Source organism: Xyrauchen texanus, chromosome 4 (genome assembly GCF_025860055.1).
Source record: "Xyrauchen texanus isolate HMW12.3.18 chromosome 4, RBS_HiC_50CHRs, whole genome shotgun sequence".
NCBI lineage: Eukaryota > Metazoa > Chordata > Actinopteri > Cypriniformes > Catostomidae > Xyrauchen > Xyrauchen texanus.
Genome location: NC_068279.1, coordinates 20,690,905 through 20,717,499, shown reverse-complemented (window position 1 = coordinate 20,717,499; position 26,595 = coordinate 20,690,905). Strand labels below are relative to the sequence as shown.

Sequence of the window (26,595 nt, the reverse complement as noted above, 5' to 3'; positions counted from 1 at the left end):
AAGAGGACTTGACAAGCGCGGTGCTTACCAACGGCGTGTTTTCCTCTTCCTCTTCTTAACTAATCCTGATTGAGAAGTCCCTCTAATAAACGTTCTCTAATAAACAGCTTACGCCCTTCACGTTCGTTCAGGCAGTTTGGTGGAGGTCACACGCAACTTGTAAAACACAGTTTTAGTTGACATTATAAAATAAATGACTGTGTAATATAGACTATGTCACCTAGCATAGTCCGATGTTAAACAAAAATTCTAATTAATTTACAATTTCAGCTAGAACGGAAAAATAACAAACTTTAAAGAATACGCTTACAGTTAAAAAGCAAAACGTAAAAAAAAAAAAAAAACTTTGTTAAGTGTAAATTTAGAGGTGGCCTATTAACATACAATGTCATAGCCTATGTGTCATTGGATTAGCCTAACGAGTCTACGACTCGAAGACTGTTTAAAGTGTTCTTGGAATCTCGCTTTTTGGTGTAAATAAAACGAAAATACACGTTTGGGTAGAGTAGGACTCGAGGAGGTGAGCACATTTTTCCCTTTAACAATTATATGGTTGAATTTGAAACATTACAGCTCTTTCTTTGGTGAGAATACTGATTCAATTTACTAATAATATATGTTAAAACTTAATTTAAGAATATGGCGGGACTATTTGGCTGGACAGCGGTTAAAGACCGCAGTAAGTCTGTCCGTGAACCAGAAGCCGAAGTCAGGTCGTGAATAGGCTACACAATGTATCACACCACATATCTGAAAAACACCAATGCCATCATCAACAATGGATTTGTGCCCTCTAAAGATGGACTGCCGGGGAACCCGGAGTTTATATCAGTCCTAACACTGAGAAAGCCAAGTTTTACCCGCCCAAGACTGACAAGAACGGCAAAGGCTGGGTTTCCCGATAACGTTGCAACTTACGCTTTTACGATCATCTTAACTATCGTCGCTGTTTATTTTCGATGGAGTAACGCCTGTTTCCCAAACCAGCCCTTTCTGTGCGTCCTTACTGGAGCTGTCCGGTCCAAAGGTGCTGATCCCTTTGAAAAATATGTCCAGGTGTTTGTCTTCTCAACATGAAAATAATTTGGAAATACTTACAAACATGGAAGTTGTAATAGAAATGTATTAACTATTACTTCATATATTTAATAATATAATTATAGAAATAATGATGGCTTTAGTAAGACAGAGTTTCAGATGTATTGATGCTAAATCTTAGTGATGCGAGTAAATGCAGTAGGCTAAATGCATGTAACATGAATGTGAATTCATAAGAGACTCTCATGTAGCCTAAAATTTTGTTCCTGGAATCTGAACAAATGCACACAGAACAGGATTAAAATGATGGGCATCTGTTTTGAACTAAATTATCGTTTGCTGTGTGTATCCTGGATTCTTTAAACTTCAGAAACCCCAAAGAAAATGCATGGCGGGAAAAATATTATCTTTTCATCGATAGCTTATACATGCTCGTGAGTGATTGAAACTCTGGCTTATCGTGCTGAACCTGGATATCAGTACACCCCTACATTCTCTCAAATATTGGAGGGTGTGCAGTGAACATTTTACCCCTGAGGATTTCAGACCATCGAAAGAAACAAAGGGTTGATATCTGAATTCATTGGCCCATGCTGTTTTTCCAGTGAACTCATATATATGTGTGAAAAGTTTGTCATTGTCCCGCCTCCCTCATTATTCTGCTCCTAATCACCCGATTTCTAATTCACCGCACCTGCACTTAATTCACTTGCTCATCACTGCTTGCATAAGTAATTTTGTGAAGCTTCTCTTCTGTGTGATATCACCTATACCTTTGATCTCACTGTGTAAACCCTGTAAATCCTGTGAATCTCAGTAAATGCTCTCACTTTGGTTTCACTAACTACAACTTGTGTGGCTTGAATTCCTGACATTCATATAGCCTATATATTTCTGCTAAAGAAAAAGCACAAGTAGATAACGCAATGGCATTGCTCCGAAATAAAGGATGGTTATTGACTGCAGTAATGTTTTTATTATTATTATTTGGAAATGTTTTTTTATTTAATTTTATATTGTTTTGGACTGATTTGTCCAAACAGTTGGTCTGTGGTCTGTGGAAGGTTCTCTTGTAAACAATGACACGCTTCCTGCCTCCTACACATGAGGCATGTCCTTACCAACAAGCTTACGTCATCTCTCTCATGAGCGCACATGAGGACGCAAACATTTATAGTTAAAAAAATATATAAGTATTGTTTTGTTTCTAAAAATAATCAACCGTTTGGGTTCAGAAGAACTTTATTTGTCGACCGGAGTCATGTGGATTATTTTGATGCACCCTAAATATGCATTTTGGACCGTAAACAAATGGAGTACATTCGCTAGCATTGTTTAAAGGAGGAGGCCTGAAATGAAATCCTAAAATTCTTAAATTCTGTTATGATGAAGAAAAAACTCAGATATATCTTGGATGAGTAAATTATCAGCAAATTAAAATTTTTCGGTGAACTATTCATTTAAGTGCTACTAATGTCCTACTTAGTGCTTTGGTCAAAGTCAAAGTCATTTTCAATTTGAAGGAGCTTGTTGGAAAAGTGAACAAATAGACTGTGACAATAACCCTTTACAGATATTGTGGCACCAGAACGGGTATGACTGCGTGGCGTGGGTCTCGCCTAGCAGCATTATCTCCAGTATCAAGTCTGGTCGCGAGGAGGACTGTGTGTGGGACCCTAAGCGCATCACGCTGGTTGATGTGGAGTGTATTGTGCATGACAATACACACAAAGAGCTTAGGCGGCTGATCCGCAGCAGGGGCGTAGCACCAAATTTTGGGCCCTGGGTACAAACCATCTTGCTGGGCCCCCGTACCAAATATGTATGTATAGAAAACTGACTTCTAAGGGGCCCCCCCTGCCTCGGGCCCTGGGTACTCGGTAACCTTTACCCCCCCAGTCCGACGCCCCTGATCCGCAGTCAGTTGAAAACTTCAGGCTGCCACCTTTGTCATCAAGACACCTCTGATTGGCCTCATGATATTCAGTTGTGTTGGAAGTGCTGTGATAAAATCTATCCTTTATAGTGTAAACATGTGTGCCCATAATAAGATTCATGAATGCATTGTGCTCCACACATGTTAATACACTACAATATTTGCACTGCATTCACTACACTGCCATTTAATAATTAAGTTTTGCAATGTAAACATTTAACTTTTGTTTTCAAATTTTGTACAGTTGGTTTGGGTGGATACATTCATATTTAGATCTGTTTTTCTTAACAGCCTAAATGAAATAATTAACTCTGCTGGCTGTAGAATATAAATTCATTTTGGTCTTTTAATTCACTGTTGTCTGTAATGGAAATAATAGCTTCTATATTGTTATTGTGAGTGAATTAATATAATATTGGCAGTGTTGAGCAAGGTACTAAAACATTTAGCAAACTAAGTTACTAACTACTCAAATAAAAAAATAAAAATAATAATTAAGCTAAGCTAAAAGCTACACCTCAGAGAAAGTAGCAAGTTCCACTACACACTACATGCCAAAAGTAGCGAGCTACATTTAAGCAAATTATTTTTTCTGACCAGATGCACAGAGCATACTGTCACTCACAGACAAAGCATCTAAAATTAGATTCAAATGTATTGTCATTGTGTAGAGTACTACGAAATGCAGTAAAAATAATAATCACATGATGTTTTTCTAAGCCACGGTACAGTATAGTACATTTTAGTGCAATACAGTATACAAGTACACAATGTGGTGCAATATGAAATGTATGTGCATGTAAAAACAAACAAACATGTAAATTCTTATTTATAGGCCTACATGCTACCTATACATAAGCATGTGTTCAAAATGAAAATCACCTTTTCACATGTTATTTTTCATATCTACTACCTCTACAAACCCATACCCTATTGAACATACTTTTTGTTCCTTTTTTCCTGTATAAAAACTTGTACGCAAACTATTAGTCTCCTCCTGTAATTCTGTGCCTAGCTGTTGTATTTTTGTACTAGAAGCTTATGATGATTCTTGTATGTGTGAGCACATCTGGGCAATAACAATGTGATATCTGATGGTATCCGATGGTAATACCATGGTAGTTTGAGATACATTTCCCATATTTATGTTTCCCATATTATATTTCAATGGTGAAAATAGGCAGCGCTACAGTTTTAATAATGTCTTTTAATGTTAATAAAAGTTATTATAAATGGTTTATATATGGTTTACAGTGAATAAATTATGTGGGTTCTTTTCTGAAATATCAGCAAAACAAGTTTAAACTCTGTTCAATGAGCCTCTATGATTATGCCGGACATGTAACAGGTTGAGGAATACACATCGTCACACATTTAACATGCTTCTAAAGCCTAAGAAATGTGATATATATATATATATATAAAAATAAAAACTACCACTAGACATGCAATATGTGTCTTTACCGATTAAATTATTAACCCACATACAATAGCTTAAATAATAATATTCTTACTTCAGTATGATCATATTCCATATAAAAATGAATAACAGCTGTTTTCGATTGAACAATATGATTTTTACTGCATTTAAAATAAATACAAAGACATAATTTTCACTGTAGGAAGTTATTTTTATTCACTTATCATTTCACAAACAGTAGGCCTAGACCATGTGCTGCAGTGGTGGAGATGGGTCTCGTTCCTCCCGTTACATCGTATATGGTGGTCTTGTTCAGATAATCGTTAGATCATATTTCACCTCATATATTTCACAGTGACAGCACTTTGGAAATGAAAGAAGCAGTTTACAATCAGAGTTTACATAATTTCTTCGTAAAAAAAGTATATTGCACAACAGCTGCTGCAGGTCAATTTTGTATAATAGAGCAGATGCGATAACAATGACAGTGACCTGTGAATTATCATGATTTATATAAAATCCTGAGTTTTTCCTGATGCAACTATCTGGTGGAAATTTAAAGTAAATATTCTGTGGGAAATGGGGTGTTCCAACCCCACAAACAGCACTTTTTGGGCAATTTCAGCACAATTTCTGCGAAGCGCCCATAGACAGCAGTTCTTAGTGGGCAACCAAAAGAACCCGGAAGGGGCGGAGCGGAGCATTTGTTTGCAAACAGTAACTTAATCTATTAATTGGATATTAGCCTATGGCAAGTTAGGGACCTTCTGAAAACTCCACACACTAAAATTCACCTAAATGTTCATTTCACATTCTAAATGCTGTAAAAACTTCCCAGAGGATACTCAGACTTACTGCAGGTAAGATTATTACAGTATTTTCAATTATATGAGTACAGTAATCACTTGTTGTAAAAAAAACAATTCTATACATTTCTGTTAATACTGTATCAATTTCCTGTAATATAATATTGGCTTAACAGGAGAGATGGCATAATGAAGTCTGGTCGCTGACAGCAAGAGAGATCTCCACTATCACTTCCTAGAGCACGTTGCTCATAAAATCGCTGTTGTGGAGAGGATGCTTTAACATCTGACTTCAGTAAATGTATATCAAGTCTAGTATAGCTGTCCTTTCTGATAATTTCCTTTACATATATTTAGTCATCTGCTCTGATGTAGTGTTGCGCCCTGTGACTCAATGATAGTCAGGATCAGGTGTTTCTGCATGAAGCAGGGAGAACTGAACTGAATTTGTAGTGAAAGTCCAATCAGAGGGTAAAATCATTAAATCAGGGTAAGGAAAACAAAGTAGCATTGGTCACAACAGGCAGGGAGGCAGAAAACCAGATGAAAAAAAGCCTTAATTTAGAGACACAAAAGGAACACACAAAACTCCCTGAACAAGTAACAGGAACAGACAGAAATCATATTATCTAACATGATGATCTAGCAAAAAGCTAAATAACAGGCAGAGTATAAATTCAATAGGGAAAAGAAGACACTAACACAATAATTAAGTGGGCGGATATGAAAAAGCTAAACGAACAACTAATAGCAAATCAAAATAGATTTTCTTAAAATGATTGATTACTGTACTCATAGAATTGAAAATACTGTAATAACCTCACCAGTAGTAAATCTGTATATCCTCTGGGAAGTTACTACAACCTTTAGATTGTGAAAATATCATATTGGTGATGGACTTGTTCTCCAGCTCACAAAAAACATCTGTCCGTCTCTCAGAAATGACGGTCTTGTTCATTTAACACTCTTTGATGCGACGAGTGACAATGTTATTCATGCAAGTCCACTCATCAAAGAGCGTGGTTTGTTCAATCAAACTGAAAGCGGGGATTCTGGAGCAGAAGTGTTCGAGGCTGCTCTGAATGTCTTTTCACTCTGGGATGTCTCTCAGTAGGGCCCACTCAAGTTTTTCTGTAGGTAATCCACTGATACTTAATAAAAGTTTCTCACTGCACAAAAGAAATCATCCGCTCGAATATCACCAGCTTCAACCAGGGCCACCAGCTTCAACCAGGGCATCCAACTGCTTTTTAATGTCACAGGATATGAATGATTCCTACAGCATGACCAGAAAAACTTTCCTCAGGTCATGAATGTGCAAAGACATTTCTGTAGCTGATATGTCTTGCTCTGCTATCTCCAGTGTATGGTTAAAAGTAGCTGTTTGCTTGAGTGCGATGCCAATACAATATTTTGTGCAACGATCGCTGAAAATGTCTTAGAAACTTTGGACATTTTTCTTGACAAAAAAGTATGCATGCAGATCATTGAAAATGTAAAAAAGTATTCTTTCAAGAGCTGGACCATGAGAGAGGAAACGTGTTGCCATGCCGCAGTAATGTCTGATAGTCCAGCTGCACAAAATCACAAAAATCTTTGAGATTCTTCATGCTCACTGTGTAGATATGGAAGTATTTGTACACCTTCACAGCAAAACTCTCTAAATCTATCGGAAGACAATCCACTGCTGTTTGCAATGTGTTATGGATGATATATGCATTACAGCCAATCCCCAAAATTTCCCCTCCTAGCTTTGAAGGTAGCTTTCTGCAGATATTGCCTTTATCAGCTTTCTTAACACCACCAAATTTTGTGATATTTTGTCAGCACAGAGGACAATTCATTTTTAATCAACGGCATGTTTTTCAATGACGTTGGAAATGTTGTCAGTTTGCGAATCCAAATTTTTGCCTGGCAGAGACAAAAACTCAATTATCTTGATTTATATACCATCTAGTGTATTAAAGTAACGCACAAGCACAGGGAACAATTTTGTCTTGGTACAATGTGGTTCTCGCTCTTGGTTGGGCATGTGGTGAGTTGTGCGTGGATGCCGCGGAGAATAGCATGAAGCCTCCACACTCACTATGTCTCTGCGGTAACGCGTTCAACAAGCCACATGAGAAGATGCACGGATTGACTGTCTCAGACACGGAGGCAACTGAGATTCGTCCTCCACCACCCATATCGAGGCGAGTCACTATGCCACCACATGGACTTAGAGCGCATTGGGAATTGGGCATTCCAAATGGGGAGAAAACAAAAAACAAAACTAAAAACTAAACAAAACCTACACTGCTACATAATAAAAAATTTAGCTTCACTACTGATAAGCTATTTGATTAAAACACTAGCAAAGCTACCACCTCGCTACTCAGAAATGTAGTTAAGCTAATAGCTTCGCTATTTCTAGTGAAACTACAGCCCATCACTGAATATAGGCCTATAATGTATACTAAAATAATATAAACAGTCAGTGCTGGGTTGATTACTTTTGAGATGTAATCTGGTACTGACAAATTACATGACTAAAATTGTAGTCAGTAATGTAATTTTTTGGATTACATGTTTAAAGTAATCTAATCTTGTTTTTGGGTTAGCCTACTTCTGATGCAATTATTTTTTATTTGATGTCAAATGCATTTAATTTGGATAAGCTTATACCATTTTAAAATAATGTTGTTTAAATGTAAAGTAAAATAAAAAAAAACGTAATAGATAACAGTGAATAGTGAAATAAAAAATGCACTTAAAATGAGAACATTTGAAGACTTATCCTAAAGTATATTAGGCTGCTTAGAATTAAATGTTTAAAATATTTAAAAAGAATTAGAGAGATCAAAAAATTATAAACAATTTACTGCCTTTGCCTGATTAAATGTAATCCATAAAAAGTAACAACAGTCTGATTATGAATATTTTTAAATGTAATTTAATATAATTAAAATTAGTTGATTTTTGTAAGCAATCCACATAACATGTACCCTTAAACGTCACTACCCAGCACTGAATACAAGTATGAAATCGAAAAATGATAATTTATTGTTCACAGTAGAACTTCACGCTAGCTGTGGTAGAGGGCGACATTGAGTCAGATTTAGACGGTTCAAGTGTAGTCTGTGGGAGACAGGTTGTTAGATGATAATCTTATTACTGTGAAAGGGATTAGGCCGACTACATCAGCAACAACATATAATGCATCTCAGAACAAATACCGTTCTTAGTGAACATATTATAATACTGAGCATCTCATCATAGACAGTGTTTTCGACATATCTAAACTGAATTATGTGTCAGTCAAGGACAGTTTAAAGATCATCAGGGACTGTGACCTCTTTCATACTCAAAACTGTAAACTACCTCTCATACCTGTCTGAAACGGTAAGTGTTTCTTGATTAGTAAACTGAGCCTTAAATGTATACTGATATGTAATTTGCTTGATTATACCAATAATGTAATTCATGGCAAAACAAAGCATTTTTAAAGAAGATATAAAGAGAGATTGTTTATTTGCAACATAAACCTTAACTGTCCTTCATGTTGAGATGTAAAAACTTGATTAAAATATAGTTAAGTAATTTATTTATCATTTACTTCACTCTTTAATCTTTTTTGTCATCATTCCATCCCTTTCCAATTTAAGAGCTCAGAATTGTGGAAAATCATGCCTGGTGTTAATAATGCTGGTCCAAATCCATGGACTCTCTCTGAGGTACTGGGACAGAGGAGCATTCTGGGAGCTGTAGTTCTGTTTACATGGTTGGTTCTGTTCCACCTTCTGGTTAATGTGTGGCTGCTGTGCATCTTCACCAGCCTGTTGGTAGTGCTGGGAGGATGGCTCGGATCTCGTGTTGCCTTGGATGCCAACAGCCTCCTTCATTTAGAGCATTTTCTCCCCCTGGGTGAGTCCCCTCAAGCTCACACTTCCTCAGAAAGCGAGCAAAGACTGGACTGTGAGATTCAGAGTACTGTTGATAAGGCTGTGCGGGACTTTGTGTCATCCTGGTACAGCAGTTTTGTTTCTAAGGGAGGGGATGAGTTTGAACAGGAGATGAGGACTGCCATGCTGGAGGCAGCTGCCGAACTAAAGCGAAGGGCAAGGCAAGTGGACAGGAGGGCTCTGGCCCAGAGGGTTCTTGAGGTTTTCGGATGCCATCTGCAGAGCTTCAGCCAAGCCAGGGAACACCAACACACAATGCAAGAAGAGTCTGACCAGCCACTCCCAAAGTTACAACCGGTCTGCGGCTCCACACTGTGGAGGTTTTACAGCAAGGCTGACTTGCCTCACCCTGCCCTGGTTACTCCAACTAAACAGCTCAGCTACTCTAGAGCACTGGTAGATCTCCTTATGCATGTCCTTATTCCCCACTCTCACCTAGAAACACGGACAGGTCGATACATGGTGGTAGAGCTCATTACATGTAATGTTCTTCTGCCCCTAGTGGCAAGAATATCCAATCCAGATTGGTTAAACCAGACCATTGTAGATGTGTTCACCAAGTCCAATCTCAAAGAGAAAACACTATATGCAAGTCCACAACAAATACCTCCAACAGACCTGGAAGAATCCCATAGCAGCTTTTGGGATTGTGATGACCCAGTTACTTTTGACTGCCCAGAAACCTCCAGCATGCAGACAGCATGGTCTGTATCCACAGCTCCCATCCTTGATTCTTCTGGATCAAGTTTCCAGAGTCAGTGGTCCTTTGATGAAAATAATCAAGGAAGAAATAATTTAGGAATACTTTTCCCAGAGAGAATTTCCCAAAATACAGCTGAAATACTCAGATCTCCATACCGTACCAGCCGCCTCTACAGACACACAGAATGTGATGTTGAATCACCCTCGTCTGAAGGGAGGAAGACATCTACTGAGTCTCTGAAACAAACAAACTCCGAAGAGGATCAAGTCGAGAACTTCTGTGACTGCATTTCTCCGTCAGACTTTTGTGGCCTAGCTTGTCTGGAGGAAGACACTTTGGGTCTTTTAGGAAAGTGTTTCAGGCAAAACATTTTAGTTTCAGAGCCTCCTTCATGGCCTGAGAGTACTGCGGAGGTGTCTACAGTTGAACCCTTGTCTCACACAACCAACCCCGAAAGCTTTGGTTTGGACCCATTTGTTTTTGAAAACCTGGGAAGTGTAGAGGGACCAGTAACTATTCATAACCTGCAAATTACTGGGACTATCACAGCCAAAGAGCAAAAAAGCAACAGTAACAATCCTTATACTTTTTACACTGTAAAGGTAGGATTACCATACATACAAACACACTATTCAGAATTTTTTTTTACATTTTTGTGCTTAACTCAGCTTGATATTTGTCAGATAAGGAAATATAAATAATGATTTCATGAAAGGTTAAAAGCTGATTTTGTTTGAAGATTTTTACCTGCTTTACTAAATCATTACTGATTTTGGTATGTTTTTGTAGTATGAAACTGCTGCCGATTCAGAGAGCTCGTCCTCTGATCAGCCTGTTGCAAAGCACATGGTGAACCGGCGCTACAGTGAGTTCCTCAATCTGCAGACCCGTTTGGAGGAGAGGTCTGATCTAAAGAAGGTGATCAAAAGTAAGATCATTTAAAACTTCTTCAATTGATTTTAAAAGTTGCCTGCATGATGTAATGAAAAAGTAGCTTTATACAAAGCAAACCATATAAAATGTAAACCTTTTAATACCTATAAATATGCTGCGTTGATATGACATTTATATAGATTTTCATATAGATTTTATCCGCATTAAAAAGTGTGCTCATATTTAAGATGTCAAAGGTCCAAAGAAACTGTTCCCAGACCTTCCCTTCAGCAACCTAGACTTAGACAAAGTGGAAGCCAGGAGAACCCAACTGGAATCATTCCTCAGGGTAAGAGATTTTCAGTCACTGATAAAAATTACAATTTTGACTTTTAAGCAAAAAGCTGGACGTGGTCTGTCTGCCTCACATCTTTTTCCACACCTGCAGAAACTGTGCACAATCCAAGAGGTAGCTAATAGTGAGGAAGTACAGGAGTTCCTTGCCCTCAACACAGATGCTAGAGCTGCTTTCCAGAAGAAGCCATCAAGTTCACGCATAGACAAGGTCATTCTGTGCTAAGAATAGAAATGCTTTGGTTGGAATAATTATAAATGGTATTATTACAGAATTTTTAAAGAAAGATTGCTTCAGTTTTTAACTGCACTCAGAAGATTATCTCTGTGACATTTCTGTCTGTGTTTCTGCCAGTCTCTTTGTATAATATTTTTAATGTAATCAGATGGTAGAGAACATAGTGGACACTCTGAAGACAGCGTTCCCACGATCAGAACTCCAGAGCCCCACAGAGGAAGGAGACCCACAGAGGAAGTGAGAATGCATGACTCTTAGCTAACAAAAAAAGTAAACATGCTCATTTAAAGTTGAAGTGCATAACCTTTTCGATGTTAAATACTTTCCCAGCTTATTATGCAAAGACAACTATAAGTAAGCCATCTGTTGGACAATTTGATCATAAACAGTAAAAACTGTGTTTTTGCGTCGCTAAAAAAAAAAAAAAAAAAAGAGCAACTTCTACAATAATCGCTTCCACACATGAGCATTTTCTAGAAAAGTAACTGCTATTTTCAGTTTAGAGGTCACGTTTGAACATGACCCAACTGAAAATACTGGTAAATTTTTCACTGGCTATTTCCATGAATGACAAGTTGTAACAGATTCTGAAAAGTTCAGATTTGATGCTACCATATGTGTGAACACCGACGTAATATTAACAGTTTGAGCTTGTTTGAGGACAGGACACGCTGATGTAAGATGAAGATACAAATATTTTGTATTTTAGAACTGACTATAGAGGAAATCTCATAGCACCTACCAGGATTAATTTAAAATTTAGATTAAATAAAGGTTTATCTGATAATTCTGTTGCACTAAACTTTAAGCCTTGTCTAAAAATAACCAGTGTTAAATTTTCACCATCAATCTGATCCCGATTTAAATTTCACAGTTAATCTGAATTAAATTTAATCCTGTTGCTCCAATACTTTAAACTCTTATTTAAATCTCAGTTAGGGATTAACTTTAAACTTGCAGCTGAGGTGGTTTAAATAAAAAAATGGACCAACAATTAAACATGATTTACTTGGTAAATAAACAGTCGATGTTCTGTCAGCCCTCTGAGAGATACCTATCGTATTATTTATGTTTAATTTGGTACGAAATATTGGGCCTTTGGCCGCGATGTGTGTTTTCAAATTCGGGGTGCGAGTGTGGCGGCTCGTCTCGGTGGCGGCGCGATTACCTGCTTACCCATCCTTTACATGCAGAGACACGGACAGAGATGGGAAGAAACTCGAAGAGAAGCGAGAGGAGAGCGTTATTCTGCATTTAATGAGAGCAGTAACAAGCAACAGGTGATTGTTATTGCACCCCTCCTACTCGTTTCAGTAGGCATCCTGGGCTGTTAATTTCTGGCCAGAATAGTGTGGCAGACTAGGGGAGGTTGTCGATCAGAGAGACCTGTGTTGTCCTTTTTTCTAAAAATTATGATGCCATATTTTAAAGCTTGTGTCATTGTGCACGCTGCTGCGACATTTTCTTAACATGCTTGATCGGCTTTGTGTACTAACAATCTGCAGCCAGGGTTGGGAGGGTTACTTTTGAAATATATTCCAATGCAGATTACAGAATACGTGCTGTAAAATGTCATTTGTAACGTAATTCGTTAGCTTACTCAAGGTCAGCAACGTATTCTAAACACATTGGATTACTTCTTCAGCAATGGAAGATTTTATTATTTTTTTTTAACTTATTTTGACTTTAAAAACTCTGCCAGTACAGTGAGACAAAATACACGTTAAAAATACATTCTCTTAAATACCTAAATATCTTATGCAGTGTTGTTTCTTTGAAGGATTCAAAATAAATATCTTTACTGGAAAACAATAAAAAAATTATTATCAATAATATGATAGAAAAGTCTTACTAGAAAAAAGAAATTATGATCCAGTGTGAATTTTCTTGATAGAAAAATATGATCGTGCCTAGTAACATGTGCATGTAAAATGGCTAGAAATAGCATTTTAGCTTAAAGCTGACAATTTACACAAGGTTTATTTCTATTTCTTCTGCTCTAAATTTACTTCAAACTTTTCCGTCTGCTCTTATGAATGTAGCACATCAGAAGAAAGAGTTTCACCACTGTTCAAAATGCACTTTTGATCGAATCGTTTGTGTGTATAAATGTTTTCCATCTGAAAAGACTAAATTTTTAAGTAATCAAAATACTTTTTGAATGTAACTGTATTCTAATTACCAATTATTTAAATTGTAACTGTAGTGTAATACAGTTAATAATATTTTGTATTTTAAATACGTAATCCCCTTACATGTATTCAGTTACTCCCCAACCCTGTTTACAGCTAGGCTCAGAATCCATCATGGTGGACAAAATCAATCGCAGATGAAGGTTTCAAATCACAGGTTAAAAGATAATAACATTTTTAATATGTTTAATACATTTTTATTTTTGCAATTCCATGTACTGGCATTAGGGGCACAGACATTACATAGCTTTAAATTCCTGTTGCTTTATTTGTTTTATTATTATTATTATTTTGACAAATTTCTTTCAAATTTCAGGCCCCGTCTGAGATTCTCTAGTAAAATAGCTCCTACTCTCAATGTCCCAGACCTGCAACCTAAAGTGACATACTCTTTCAGGGAACACTGCTCTGTAAGTCTTCCATATCAAACAAAGCCACAAAAATAACCATGTACAATCTTCAAATTATTCATCAATGCAAAATCCACACATAAATGAATCCACACATTGCCTAATTAAATGTTGGTGTACTGTCCTGAATGCAGTGCTTAATAAATATTCCATTCATCAATGCCAAAACATTTCTTTCCATCTCTTTCTGTAGGTTCTCAGAGGTTTCTCGCTGTCAGGTCTGGAGGGATTTGTAGTGGAACAGGAGAGGCAGGTGGACTGGGGCTTCAAGAGTCACTCTGCAGAGGGAAGACTTCTGAAAGAAGAGTGGAGACCTAGAGAAAAGAGAGCAAAAGGAACAGGTATTTCAGCCAAAAACTTTAGAAGCCAGAGCTCAAGACATTTTAAGGATTGAAAATGGTCTTTATTTAACTTAGAAAGACATGGGTTAATTCATGAGCTCAAATAATGCAGAACAGGAGAGGGCAGTATGACTCAAATACAAAGTACATTAAGTAAATTCAAGAGAGACAAAAAATACATGTGAATCAGTTTCTCTGACAGAACTTATTTTAGTTTTAATTTTCTTTTGTGAGATCAAAATATTTATGTGATGCAGCAGAATTGTGACCTATTTCAAATAGTTGCGTGTGAATCTCTGTGTTGTGATGGTGCAGACACAGCCCTGGCAGACATCGCTCTAAATATCTTGTGTTTGCTGATGAAGAACCAGTGGAGCTGGCTGTGTACAGAAAACATCCAAAAGACCATAAGACTGCTCTTTGGCACTTTTATTGAAAGGTAGTACACACCTGTACACTCGGCTGAAAAACACTGTGGCTGCAATAGTTTAGAGTGAGTTGTTGCTGATGCAGTAGTTTCAGTATGTACAGGGTTTGAATGAATAAATTAGTTCCGTCTCCATTTATTAATTTGTTCAAACGATTGATTGTTTATTTGTCTAGTCAGTCATTCGATTAAACTTTTAAAGGGAATTAGACAATTTTACCTGCCCTGTGTGTTCTTGGAATTAAAGGGATAGTTCATCCAAAAATGAAAATTCAGTCATTGTTTTCTCACCCCTGTGTTGTTATAACCCAATATGGCTTTCTTTCTTTTTCTTAAAACAAAGGGAGAAATTGTGAAGATATGTTGTGCTCAGTGATGTCATAAAATAGCAGTTTGTGGTGACCACCTCTTCAAGCTTCAAAAGTATGCAAAAATATCATTCAGAAGTCTAAGAAATTATTCCATGAGACTCATGATTGTAATGAGTCTCAAGTTTTGGTGAGAAACAAACCGAAGTCTAATGCATTATTTAGTGAACCTGTTGACCGACCATTGCTCTCTTCTACACGTTCATGAGACTACACAAAACCAGTAGCTCACGCAGTCTTCTGGAGAAATGAGGCATTCAAGCAAAAACATGTTTTTATTATCTAAAAACAGGTCCGCCACAGTGATCCTAAAGAACAGAACGCAACTGCACACAAACCAGAGAACCTAACTTACAAAACATGTCTGAAGAGTAGATGGATTTATATGCAAAGCCTTATTTATTTTTTTAGCAGGAGTACTCATTCAAACTGAGAGAGATAGGCTGCATCCGGAAACGTAATCAGTTAACGACTTAAGAGTGAATGAATGGAACTCTTAAGGTAACTAGTCTCAGGACAGTTTGAAGAGCACCTTATTTTAAACCTACCTCTGTATACAGCCTCCGAATGCAGCATTTTCCAATTTTTGGATGCAGAGGAGGCTGAAGGCAGCCAGATTCACACCGTTTCCTAACCTGATGGCAAACGGCACACAATTCAGACAGAGGTTCAGAATGGAGAACAGGTGACAGACATTCCCTCCTACTCTGTCTCTCTGTTTGAGTACTCTGGTTAAACAAAATATGGCTGGGCATATAAATGCATCTATTCTTGGACTACAAACTCTTCAAAAATGTTTTGTTAGTTCGGTTCTCTGGTTTGTGTGCAGCTGTATTCTGTCCTTTAGTATCACTGTGGCAGACCTGTTTTTAGATAAATGCTTTTCACTTTAGATGCGTTTTTTCGCTTGAATGCCCAATTTCGCCAGCGGGCTGTGTGAGCTACTGGTCTCATGCAGTCTCATGAATGTGTAGAGGAGAGCAACGTTTCACTAAACAATACATAAGATTTAGGTTTTTTTCCGCACCAAACCTTATCATATGTTTTCATAAAAACCACGAGTCTCATGGAATTTATTAGATTTATGAATTATACTTTTGCATCCTTTTGAAGCTTGAAGAGGTAGTTACCATACACTGCAATTGTATGACATTATTGAGCACAGCATTATTGAATTTTTTTTCCCTTTGTGTTTAGAAAAAGAAAGAAAGTCAAATTGGGTTATAGCAATGCAGGGGTGAGTTAACAATGACTGAATTGTCCTTTTTGGGTAAACTATCCCTTTAATAGTAAAACATTTACAGTAATTAACCAGTCATCACTTGACTTTGCTGGCCAAGAAACTTATACAGAAGAAACTTTAAATTTGAGTGATAAGTATACTTGTTCATTAAAACACTTTTAAGTTTATAAATGGCCCAAAGGAAAATCAAGCCATTAAATGTTGTAATGTAATTAACCTGGCATCATTACTTTATTCTATCATGTTTGGTTTTGAAACAAAAGTCAGATTTTGGGACAATGTTGTTCTCAGATATGCAATTTTTTCAAGGTCATCATTACTTTTCATTATTTCACAAAAACCTTTTAATGAACTGATCTATGAGGGAAAAACATTTAACAGCAGGGTCATGTTCAAAGTATTTGAACACAAAAATTACAGGAAATTACAAAACAGCCTTTAATTGAATTCATAACTGAACACAGTTTTGACTTTTGTCTGAAGCTGGTCAGCGCTATCTTTCATTAAACATTATTTATTCATTCTTCTGCTTAAGTCTCCATCAGGCATGAACTCATTAACATCCCTCGAAGCATGAAAAGCAAGGCTTCTCATGTCTGAATTTTCATGCTGTGCTCGACCCAATTAGAAGTAATAGAGTGGCAAAGCAGGGGAAGGTGATTGGACCGCAGCAGGGCTGAGTGATAACTGGCCAGTGAGCTATTCAGCAGGATTGCATCTGGTTTGAGAGACTTGCGTCATTTGTGTGGGCCAGACATATGTAAGCTGTCATAAGAAGTTAGAGAAGTGGTGGTGAAAGAATAGCAGGATGTTGTGAGAAGACCTCACAGGACACTGTGCCTGGTTTGCTGTATGCTTCCAATATTAATGAGTCTTTTAGTTTACTGATCTGTATTTATCAGAAATAAGGCAGCAGTCTCAGCATCCTGCAAGCTCAATGACAGATTATTATAACAAGGCATCTGGTGTACGCTCACACACAAAATGGGAAAGTACAGACTATTGTTTCAGGTGTCTGCAGCGTTGCTTACAAAAGCCTCTCAAACTACTACGCAAACTTTCTTAAACATTATCAGCTAAAATCATATCTGTCTTAGCAATCAAATTTTCAGTAGGCAAAATAACAGATTATGAAAGCTGGAATAAATGTTATGTCAGATTACAAATAACTGTGCATTTATCTCTGAGCTGCCGAACACTCTGAACTCAACTGCGGTGCTTGTACATTTCATTAGCTGTCAAACACGTATATCACTGCCTCTATCATTGGCCATTTGTTGCAAAGTCCTGCATGTTTGAAAGCATGACCAATCATCATATAGAGAAGCTGAGCTTCCAAGCAGGACAAAAATTAATAGATTGAAAGCTTAATGTGCAATAGCCAATCAGATGTAGATCTGATGAAAATAGCACAACTTTATCTCCCGTAGACACCCAAAGTCCAAACTCCCAAAGGGTCCAAAGTGAAGTATTTCGAGACTCTTGTCTAATGAGCATAGATGAGGGACATGTTATATCCATGCATGTGGGTGTGTTCACACATCCTGTGAGCTTGTGTCCTCTCATGAGTATAACAGGAGTTTTACAGCATGTGCTGTTGCTTACCCAGAATTCCTCACTCCATGTGACTGATAATGTTTGTTTGCACGCACAGTGAACAATTCTTCATTAGTGCTTTGAGCAGGCTTCTCATATCCACAAATACATTGGCTGCAATGGATCATGCTATTTCTGTGCCACTAGCGCCACTAAACAAAAATTGCAACAAAAACAAAAACCACATTGTTTTCCAACAGTCTTCCATATACGCCTCCCATCAGCTGATGATGACAGATAGTCTCGCCCATATCTCACACAATTGGTTGAGTCAATGTTGTTGTGTCAGACTGGATGGGTCACTCAAACAAACATATGCATTTTTATAGAGCCTCAGATACACAGGCTCAATGTGCATTCTGATGTGTTTTAATGTTCTCATGGACTCTTTCGATGTCATCATACTCTTCCAAAGTTCAATTACAATCCGCAGGAATGCAAGTACCAAGATTACCCAGTAATTTACCCGAATGTGTTCTGGATCAGGCCAAATATTGAGAATGCATCAGAAGTCCCAGAAGGCAGATGAAGGACATTTATCCTGTTTCCCCTCAAGAGTTTCTTGCTGTCAGCTTGCAAAAGTCTTATGGTTTGTGAGTGCAGCATACTCCTTCAACATTTGTTGTTTTGTTGGCCATCAAGTAATGAACACATGGAGGAAACTAGTGTTAAAAGATTTATTCTTTTAATGCGTCACTAGTCTTGAAAAACATGACTGGTGTGATGATAATAATGTTGTCACTGGTGTGTGATAATGCCAGACGTTTTTATACTTGCTAACGATTTGCTGGGACTGGCATTTGCACAACAGGAAGATTGGACACATCTCAAAGCTCGCAAAAGATGCATTCTGTATCCTCCTGTCCTTCCGACTTCATTCTTCCAAGGTAGTGTGTCAAGACTGGTCATCATAAAAATGCTTCTCTGCGTTCTTAGGATTGAGAAACACCCACAGTGTTTACAGTTTTTGAGAAAATTAACCTACAAGTAGCTTACTTATAGATGTCTCTGCATATTAAGCTAGGATAAGAGAAAGCATTTAAAATGAAAAAGTTACACACTTCAGCTAAAGAATGATCTTATTTCTCTTTGAGTGCTCAGAGAGCATTTAACAGTGACCAGAAGCTAGTTCACTGTAGACATAATCATAAAAAATTTGTTATTTAACATTTTGGATTAATGGCACCTAGGATGCAGATTTGTTGTCATAAAATATACAAATGGTAAACATTCCCTTTGTAAGCTATATGATTTGCTATTTTGGGCTTTATTAAATAATGTGGCCATGTGTCTGCGATTTTCCTTCATGATGTAAAGGTCTTGTCTAGTCACTTTGATCATGTGTTCCTCATATTGCTGTATTTAGGTTTGGGATAAAGTTAGGATTTTGGACCTAACCCTAATTCAGATGTGATACATGTAAGACGTTTTTTCCTGGAAGGATAAATCTGGATGGTCCTTATTTCAGTCAAACATTGTGACAGTTGATGCTCCCCTTGTCTGTATGACATCACCAGAACAGAACAGGTGATAATTAGTGGGGCTAAAATCAGCATCAAAGCTATTTTCAACACATGATATCGTCTTCCAGTTACTCTGGGATCTTTTTGTGTTCATGTGGTTTGAGCTTAGTAAAATAAATGATGCTAAGCATGATTAGGATCAATGCCATTTTAAAAGATTTTTTTTCACACATAATGTTCTGGTGTTAAATTTGGGGTGAGGTGTAGTATAGTCTACTGGATTTTAAATGTGTGAAATGTTGATGCCGAGGTCATAAAATGTTATTCACTCAGTTTGCTTCACTAGTTACTGTTTTGAAGGATAAATTAATGGAGCACATGAATAGCTGATATAGATCAGCCAGATTTCCATTATGCTTCTGAGGCAACCTGTGCATCTTGACATTGTGCTTTATTTCATGCCCACATTCATATAGCAACAGCACCGCTGATAAAACTATATGCAAACATTGCATTTGTTTCTGAATTTACACCTCAGAGCTGCAGCATCAGCCCTTTCAGGGTAGGCTGTGAGGTTTATTCCCCCATAAAATGATTGTCAGGAAGGGGTAGTCGCTTTCATTTATGTCAAGTTATTTCCATAAAGTCTAAACTTGTTTCTATTTATTAGTCCAATTGTCAAATTTTTGAGATTTTCTACAGGACACGTGAGGCCTTTGTATCTTCAATCACTTATGACCCCATCTGGTAAACATTTGACTGTCAAGTACAAACTTCAGCACAGCATGCAGAGGGACCTGGAGTTCTGGAAATTTGTAATAATATGGAAACTGGCAACAAATATTCAAGCTTCACTGACCTTCCCTCTCCATCCTGTCTCCTTAAAGCCAAGACAGGGTTGGCCAGGCATATGACAAGGCTGCAACAACGTGCTAAAAGATTGCAAAGGCACGCAGGGCAGTGTTTCTCCAACAGCCATTTTAAGAGCTTTGGCATGAGGGATTTTAACTTAAAAGGTATGACTGTGGTTAGATAAGATGTAGTGTGTATGAGTGACAGAGAGTGAGAGAGGGTCTCTTTGGTCTAGTCTTTATGTTATTGTGTTGGCCTTGTTAAATTGTCAAAACTGTTTTATATATACATATTTCAAGCCATCTCACATGCACTTTAGGACAGTCTGTTCATATGACTGCTCCTTCACATATATCATGTGATGAAACTGATTTCATAATTTGTCAGTAATGTGTTAGTTAAGTTTGGCAAGGCATTTTCAAGCTGCTAGCGAGTGTGTGTACGTCTGGTTTCGTGCTGAATCTTTGGCCCCTCAACAGCAATTTTTTTCAAGTGGATCAACTTTGTGAACATTGCCACAGGATTATCATGAATACACTCACCCTAACAAACTGAAGGTCGTTCCAAAACGGTGGGGTTTCTGTAGTGCATAGCAGGAGAGGAATCTAGAAACTTATGGCTCTCTGTAGTTTAATGGATGTATTGGCATAACTGGGGATGGAACAATTTCAAACAGGTTTATTATGTAACAGTCCTTCGTACCTTCACTGGATGCCCAATGTGTGTGGTGAGCCTTTGATCAGCGTTTTTTTTGTGTGTCAACGCATAGTCTCCACTTTCTTTAGCAATGTCTTGCTGAACTTGGATGTACAAAACAGTAACATTAATTATTATAATGCTTATTGCTTTCACAGTACAGCAGAAACAGCATGTAACATACAGTATATATAATTAACAGTTAAAATTCTTTGGAATAATTTTCAGAATAAAAAAAGTTTCTGCCTCGTAATGAAGTAAAATTCTCATTATAATATCCTAAAGGGCCATTCTGACTGAACATGTTGCACTAAAATGTAAGACACTGTGAACTGGTTATAAAAGAACATGGGTGCCTCGAGATGTGTTTTGAAAGTTGAGATTTCTTTTAACTTGATAAGGCATAGAAACGCTAATATCCATGTGTTTACATAGAAAGCAATTGACAGATGGAGGCAAACAATTAATTATTGTATCAATAATGTAGGGCTCTACATTTAGGAGTTTAGGAGAATTGATAATTATCATAAATAATTATCAATTATTAAAATCAATAGAACACTGATTACAATCAATGTTAGCTTTTTATTTAATCCTTTAAATCAACAATCATCAGACAACCATCAATTATCAAATTCAATAGAATATTAATTATTATCAAATTAATGGAACATTAATCCTTCAAATTCAACAATAATCAAAGATAACTGTCAATTATCAAAATCAATATAATATTAGTAAGGATTAATATTGCCGGGGCACCACCCTGGAATCAGGGATTAATAACCAGGCAGTATAACAGTCTCAATATTAGATTGTTCTCTTAGGAATATCGATGTCTGGAGAACATCAATATTCAAAATGAAACAACGAAGGCTTGAATCCGAGCACTGTCATCCCCTGCCAGCCTTTGACACAGGTGTATGCAAATAAACCAAAACACTTCTCTTTGAAATATAACTAAGTTTATTGATGCAGTAACATCAATTAATAATCAACACAATGCAGTCAATAAACTTCCAACTTCTAACTACAAACTAAAGAGTGATTAGATATGGCAACTAATATTTACCTATAACACATGAGAGGAAGGTATATGTGTGTGTGTGGGTTTGTGTGTGTGTGTGTGTGTGAGGAGTGACGAGCACAAAATGGCGGATGTGACTCTTGTGGAGTGTACGTCACACAAGATTTCCAGCCAGAGAATATGGCCACGAATGTGGGTGGAGAGAAGCCGGTTAATGCTGTCTGCCCATTTATCACGTGTCTCTGCTTGTAAGATAACTTGGGGACAAAGCAGAGCTTTATCACAAAGTTATCTACTAGCCAAATGTTAGTGAGGGGTCGTGTGTGTGTGTGGTTCCATATCTGTCACTCACTCAACGTTGTGACGATGAAGTGACACTAGGGGTCACTCTTGGGAGCCTGAGACACCTCTGATCTTTGATAAAAGGCCAATGGGAATTGGCGAGTGGTATTTTCATGCCACTCCCCTGAACATACGGGTATAAAGGAGCTGGCGTGCGAACCTCCTTCAGATTTTCTCTTCGGAGCAGAGTGGTTGATGTTCGTTGATCTGAATTCCCACATCTTCCTATGCACCTCTGCTGGATTCCTGACAGCGAATTACAGCGGCTTTCTCCCCCCTCTGCACTGGTGCACTGCAGAGATCGCCCCTGGGTGCTTCTGCAGAACAAACTGTAAGAGTATATTCTAAAAGAGTATATTCCTAAAAGAATATATTCTAAAAGAGCGGCACATGTGGAAACGTCTTTTTAAAGACGCCTTTCCGTTTGTGTGTTATTCCTGGTTGCAGTCATAATCTCTCGCCTTCCGATGGCCACTATCGCTGTCATTCGTGTCTGGCTGTTGCTGACGTGGAGACATTGTCATCAATGGGTCATGTCCTCACTGCGAGAACATGACCATGGCAATGTTGCGGTTGCGGCTTACCTTTGTAAGAAAGCAAGCCACCCCAGTAGCTCCCTGCCTCAGTCCTTCTACCTAAGGGTATTGGTCGATGATTGGTTCCTGGGCCTGCGGCAACGCTCACAGCCACGCCCCGCCCCGCCCCAGTTTTCAATTGGAAAAGGAGCTGAAAAGGTCGTGGGAAGCACCATTACTGCCCGGACTCGATCTTTCAGATCCCCCGCCCTCACTAACCTCGATGGTGGGGCGGCCAAGGGCTACTCGGCAATGCCCCCAGTGGATAAGGCGCTTGCGGTGCACCTATGGCCGCAAAGCACTGCCACCTGGCGTGGGCGCCCGAAGCTCCCATCCAGGCCAAGGCCTACAGTGCCGCTAGACAAGCTGCCTCTCCCCCTGTACACCATGGCTCTCCTGCAAGTCCACCAAGCCAAGGTGTTAAAAGAGCTGCATGAGGGTAGTTCCGCCCCAGGATTGATGCAGGAACTGAGATCTGCGACCGACCTCACCCTCCGGATGACGAAAGTCACGGCACAGACTCTTGGGCGGGCGATGTCCACCTTGTTGGTCCAGGAGCACCACCTTTGGCTCAATCTGGTCGAGATGAGAGAGGCCGACAAGGCACGGTTCCTTAACGCCCCCATTTCCCAGGCTGGCCTATTTGGCGACACAATTGAGGAATTTTCCCAGCAGTTCTCGGCAGTGAAGCAGCAGACGGAGGCCATCCAACACATCCTGCCCTGGCATAGCTCAAGATCCCGCACCCCGTCTGCTCCTTGCCAAGGGCGTCCTCCTGTGCGACTGCACCAGCTCCACCACGGCCCACCCCCACGGCCCCGCCACATCTTCGAGCCCCCCGCAGGAAGCAGACGCCACCCATCTCACAGCCGGCCAATAAGAAGAAGACTTCGAAGCGCCCCTGAGATGGGCGACCCAGGGACGAGGAGACCTGCTGTTCCTGGAGCTGGTGAACAGATGTTACGTACTCGTACGTATTCAAAGTGTTGCAATATGGAAATGTGGGGTTGTTGTTGTTGTTGTTGTTGTTGTGGTGCGTGTGTTTCGGGTGTTCGTTGGTTCAATCTACCACCTGTCAATCTTCATGAAGGACGATGACGTTCCGGTTCACCTTATCCAATCACATCTCACCACTTCATTCAAATACCCGTGATCACTTCCATATCGACAGCTTTTTTCTCACTTTGGCATACTTGTTTGACTCGCTGTCACTGACAGTCTGTGTGTCTATTGTTTGTTCAATCTATTCTTAAATGGTGTTAAGTGTTCTGTCATTTTACTGTTCATCCTGCTCAGTTAACACGGAGCGTGTAAGGCTGGGAAGGAGGGAGCAGGTTAGTAGGTCGCGCGATATACACTTTGCACTATTTAGGCTGTTTTGAATGTTAGAAACACTAGTTTAGGAGAGTGCCCATCTTGTAAGTTTTGTTATAATAGTTAGCATAGTTTTGGTTAGAGCGTCTTGACGCCGAAGACTTTTCTTTTCTACATTTTATGTTTGGTAGTTAGTTTAGTTGAATTAACCTTTAGCTAGTTTGTTCTGTTTTATTGATTTGTTTGATTTGGCATCTCTCGTGCTCGCCTTCCCACCTTGGGTTTTTGTTTGTGTTTAGTATGTTTATTTTTTTATTGATCTCATTTATTGTTTGTATATATTGTAAATATTATTTTCTTTACTCATCTATCATGGCATTGTGGATTAATAAATCCTTTCGAGATGAGTTTTGAGATCGGTTTCTTTTTCTTGCTCTGTCCTGCCCATTGAGATACACACACACAATTTTTAAAAGTGTTATTCCCTTATTCCCTAGACAACATAAAAAGGGACTTAATAACAGACCACTCCATCCCCCAGTGGAGGGCCGGGAGGAGAATCTTTTGTTTCATTTCAATGTAATTTTGCCACACGCTCAAGTTTCTGCGGTACCCAAAAATGTATTCCCTGGGTCACATATCCGGTGTGCATGGCCGTCATTACGACCACCGTCCACCATTCCATTTTGGCAGGTCTGGCACTCCAGTGGCGCCTTCCCCCTGCCCCTGCATGCCCAGTTGTGGCACAAACAAGCCCACACCTGGAAGGTTTTGATGGAGTGCGAGGATGATGTACCTCCTCCCCCATCCCTGGCCAATCCTCTGGTGGGTATCAGGTGCAGGTAAGTGCTTTGATGTCCCTCTACTCAGCACAGCCACAGGGCTCAAGCCCCTTCAATATGGCGCCTCAGCCTCTTCCCCCACCTGCCGGTACATCCAACGAGATTGTCCCCTTGTTCCCCTCGCCCGGAGCTTGGACGCGTGGCTTGCACTCTCCAACCAATCGCGATGGCCGGCCTGGACCGTCCGACTCGGCTACGTGATTCAGTTTGCTAGGCGCCCGCATCCACTTCATTTCGGTGAAGGGCGAGAACGCCGCTACCTTGTGTGCAGAAATTGCTACCCTCCTAAAGAAGGGTGTGATAGAGCCTGTTCCTCCGGCTGAGATGAAGGGGTTTTACAGCCCCTACTTCATTGTACCGAAGAGAGGCGGTGGGTTGCGGCCAATCTTTGACCTGCGAGTACTGATCCAGGCTTTACACAGACTCCCATTCTTCAAGCAAAAACGCATTTTAGCAAGCGTCCGGCATCAAGATTGGTTGACGGCAGTAGAACTGAAGGATGCGTACTTCCACATCTCTATTCTACCTCAGCACAGACCCTTCCTACAGTTTGCGTTCCATTGTCGGAAGTACCAGTACAAGATCCTCCCTTTCGTCCGTTCCCTGTCCCCTCGCGTCTTCACGAAGGTTGCGGAGGCAGCCCATACCCCGTTATGGGAAGTGGGCATTCCCATCCTCAACTATTTCGATCGAGCATACACAGTAGGTGCTGACCCGTTTGAAGGCATTCAGGCAGAAAACAGCGGCTCCACTGAAACTGTTTCAGAGGCTCATGGGGCATATGGCATCCTCAGCAGTGGCCACACTGCTCGGGTTGATGCATATCACATGATGCATGTGACATATGTCGAGTCCCGAGATGGGCATGGTGCCATGTGACACATCGTGTGGCCATTACGCCAGTCTGTTGTGCCTCTTCAGACAGACAACATGGCAACGGAGGCATACATCAACCTTCAAGGTGGTTTATGCTCCCGTTGTATGTCACAACTCGCCCGCCGTGTCCTCAAGTCACAGCGACTCACATCCCGGGTGACCTCAACACTACTGCGGACGTGCTGTCACGACAGGTTACCCGCAAAGGAGAGTGGAGACTCCACCCTCAGGTAGTCCATTTGATTTGGAGTCGATTTGGGCAGGCACAGGTAGACCTTTTCGCTTCCTGAGAATCCACCCACTGCCCGCTTTGGTAGACCCTGACCGAGGCACCCCTCAGTATAGACACGCTGTCACACAGCTGGCCCCCTGGACTACACAAATATGCGTTTCCCCCAGTGAGCCTGCTTGCACAAACCCTGTGCAAGGTGAGGGTGTATGAGGAGTAGGTCATCCTAGTAGCACCCTACTGGCTCACCCAGACTTGGTTCTCGGACCTCACGCTCCTCACGTCAGCTCCCTCCCAGGCGAGATCCCCTGAGGAAAGACCTTTTTTCTCAGGGACGGGGCACCATCTGCCACCCATGAGCAAACTGCTGGAATCTCCATTTCTGGCCCCTGGATGGGAGGTTGAAGACCTAAGTGGCCTACCACCCGCTGTGGTAGACACGATCACTCAGGCTAGGGCTCCCTTTATGAGGCGCCTGTATGCCTTGAAGTGG

At 39.6% G+C, this 26,595-nt stretch overlaps 1 protein-coding gene and 1 pseudogene across 1 annotated transcript in view; both read left to right on the top strand.

Moving 5' to 3' along the window:
• The first annotated feature begins 639 nt into the window (after nucleotides 1-639).
• Nucleotides 640-3,064, top strand: LOC127641030 (uncharacterized; annotated as a pseudogene).
• A 5,377-nt stretch (nucleotides 3,065-8,441) lies between these two features.
• The window catches only part of LOC127634652 (sorting nexin-19-like), a 33,174-nt gene continuing 15,020 nt past the window's right edge, over nucleotides 8,442-26,595 (top strand). The window contains exons 1-9 of the mRNA XM_052114288.1: nucleotides 8,442-8,581; nucleotides 8,845-10,446; nucleotides 10,634-10,772; nucleotides 10,966-11,066; nucleotides 11,166-11,282; nucleotides 11,458-11,546; nucleotides 13,818-13,911; nucleotides 14,105-14,252; nucleotides 14,568-14,691. Of these exons, the coding sequence (XP_051970248.1) occupies nucleotides 8,866-10,446; nucleotides 10,634-10,772; nucleotides 10,966-11,066; nucleotides 11,166-11,282; nucleotides 11,458-11,546; nucleotides 13,818-13,911; nucleotides 14,105-14,252; nucleotides 14,568-14,691 (2,393 nt within the window). The 5' untranslated portion in view covers nucleotides 8,442-8,581; nucleotides 8,845-8,865. The remainder of the gene's footprint in view (nucleotides 8,582-8,844; nucleotides 10,447-10,633; nucleotides 10,773-10,965; nucleotides 11,067-11,165; nucleotides 11,283-11,457; nucleotides 11,547-13,817; nucleotides 13,912-14,104; nucleotides 14,253-14,567; nucleotides 14,692-26,595) is intronic.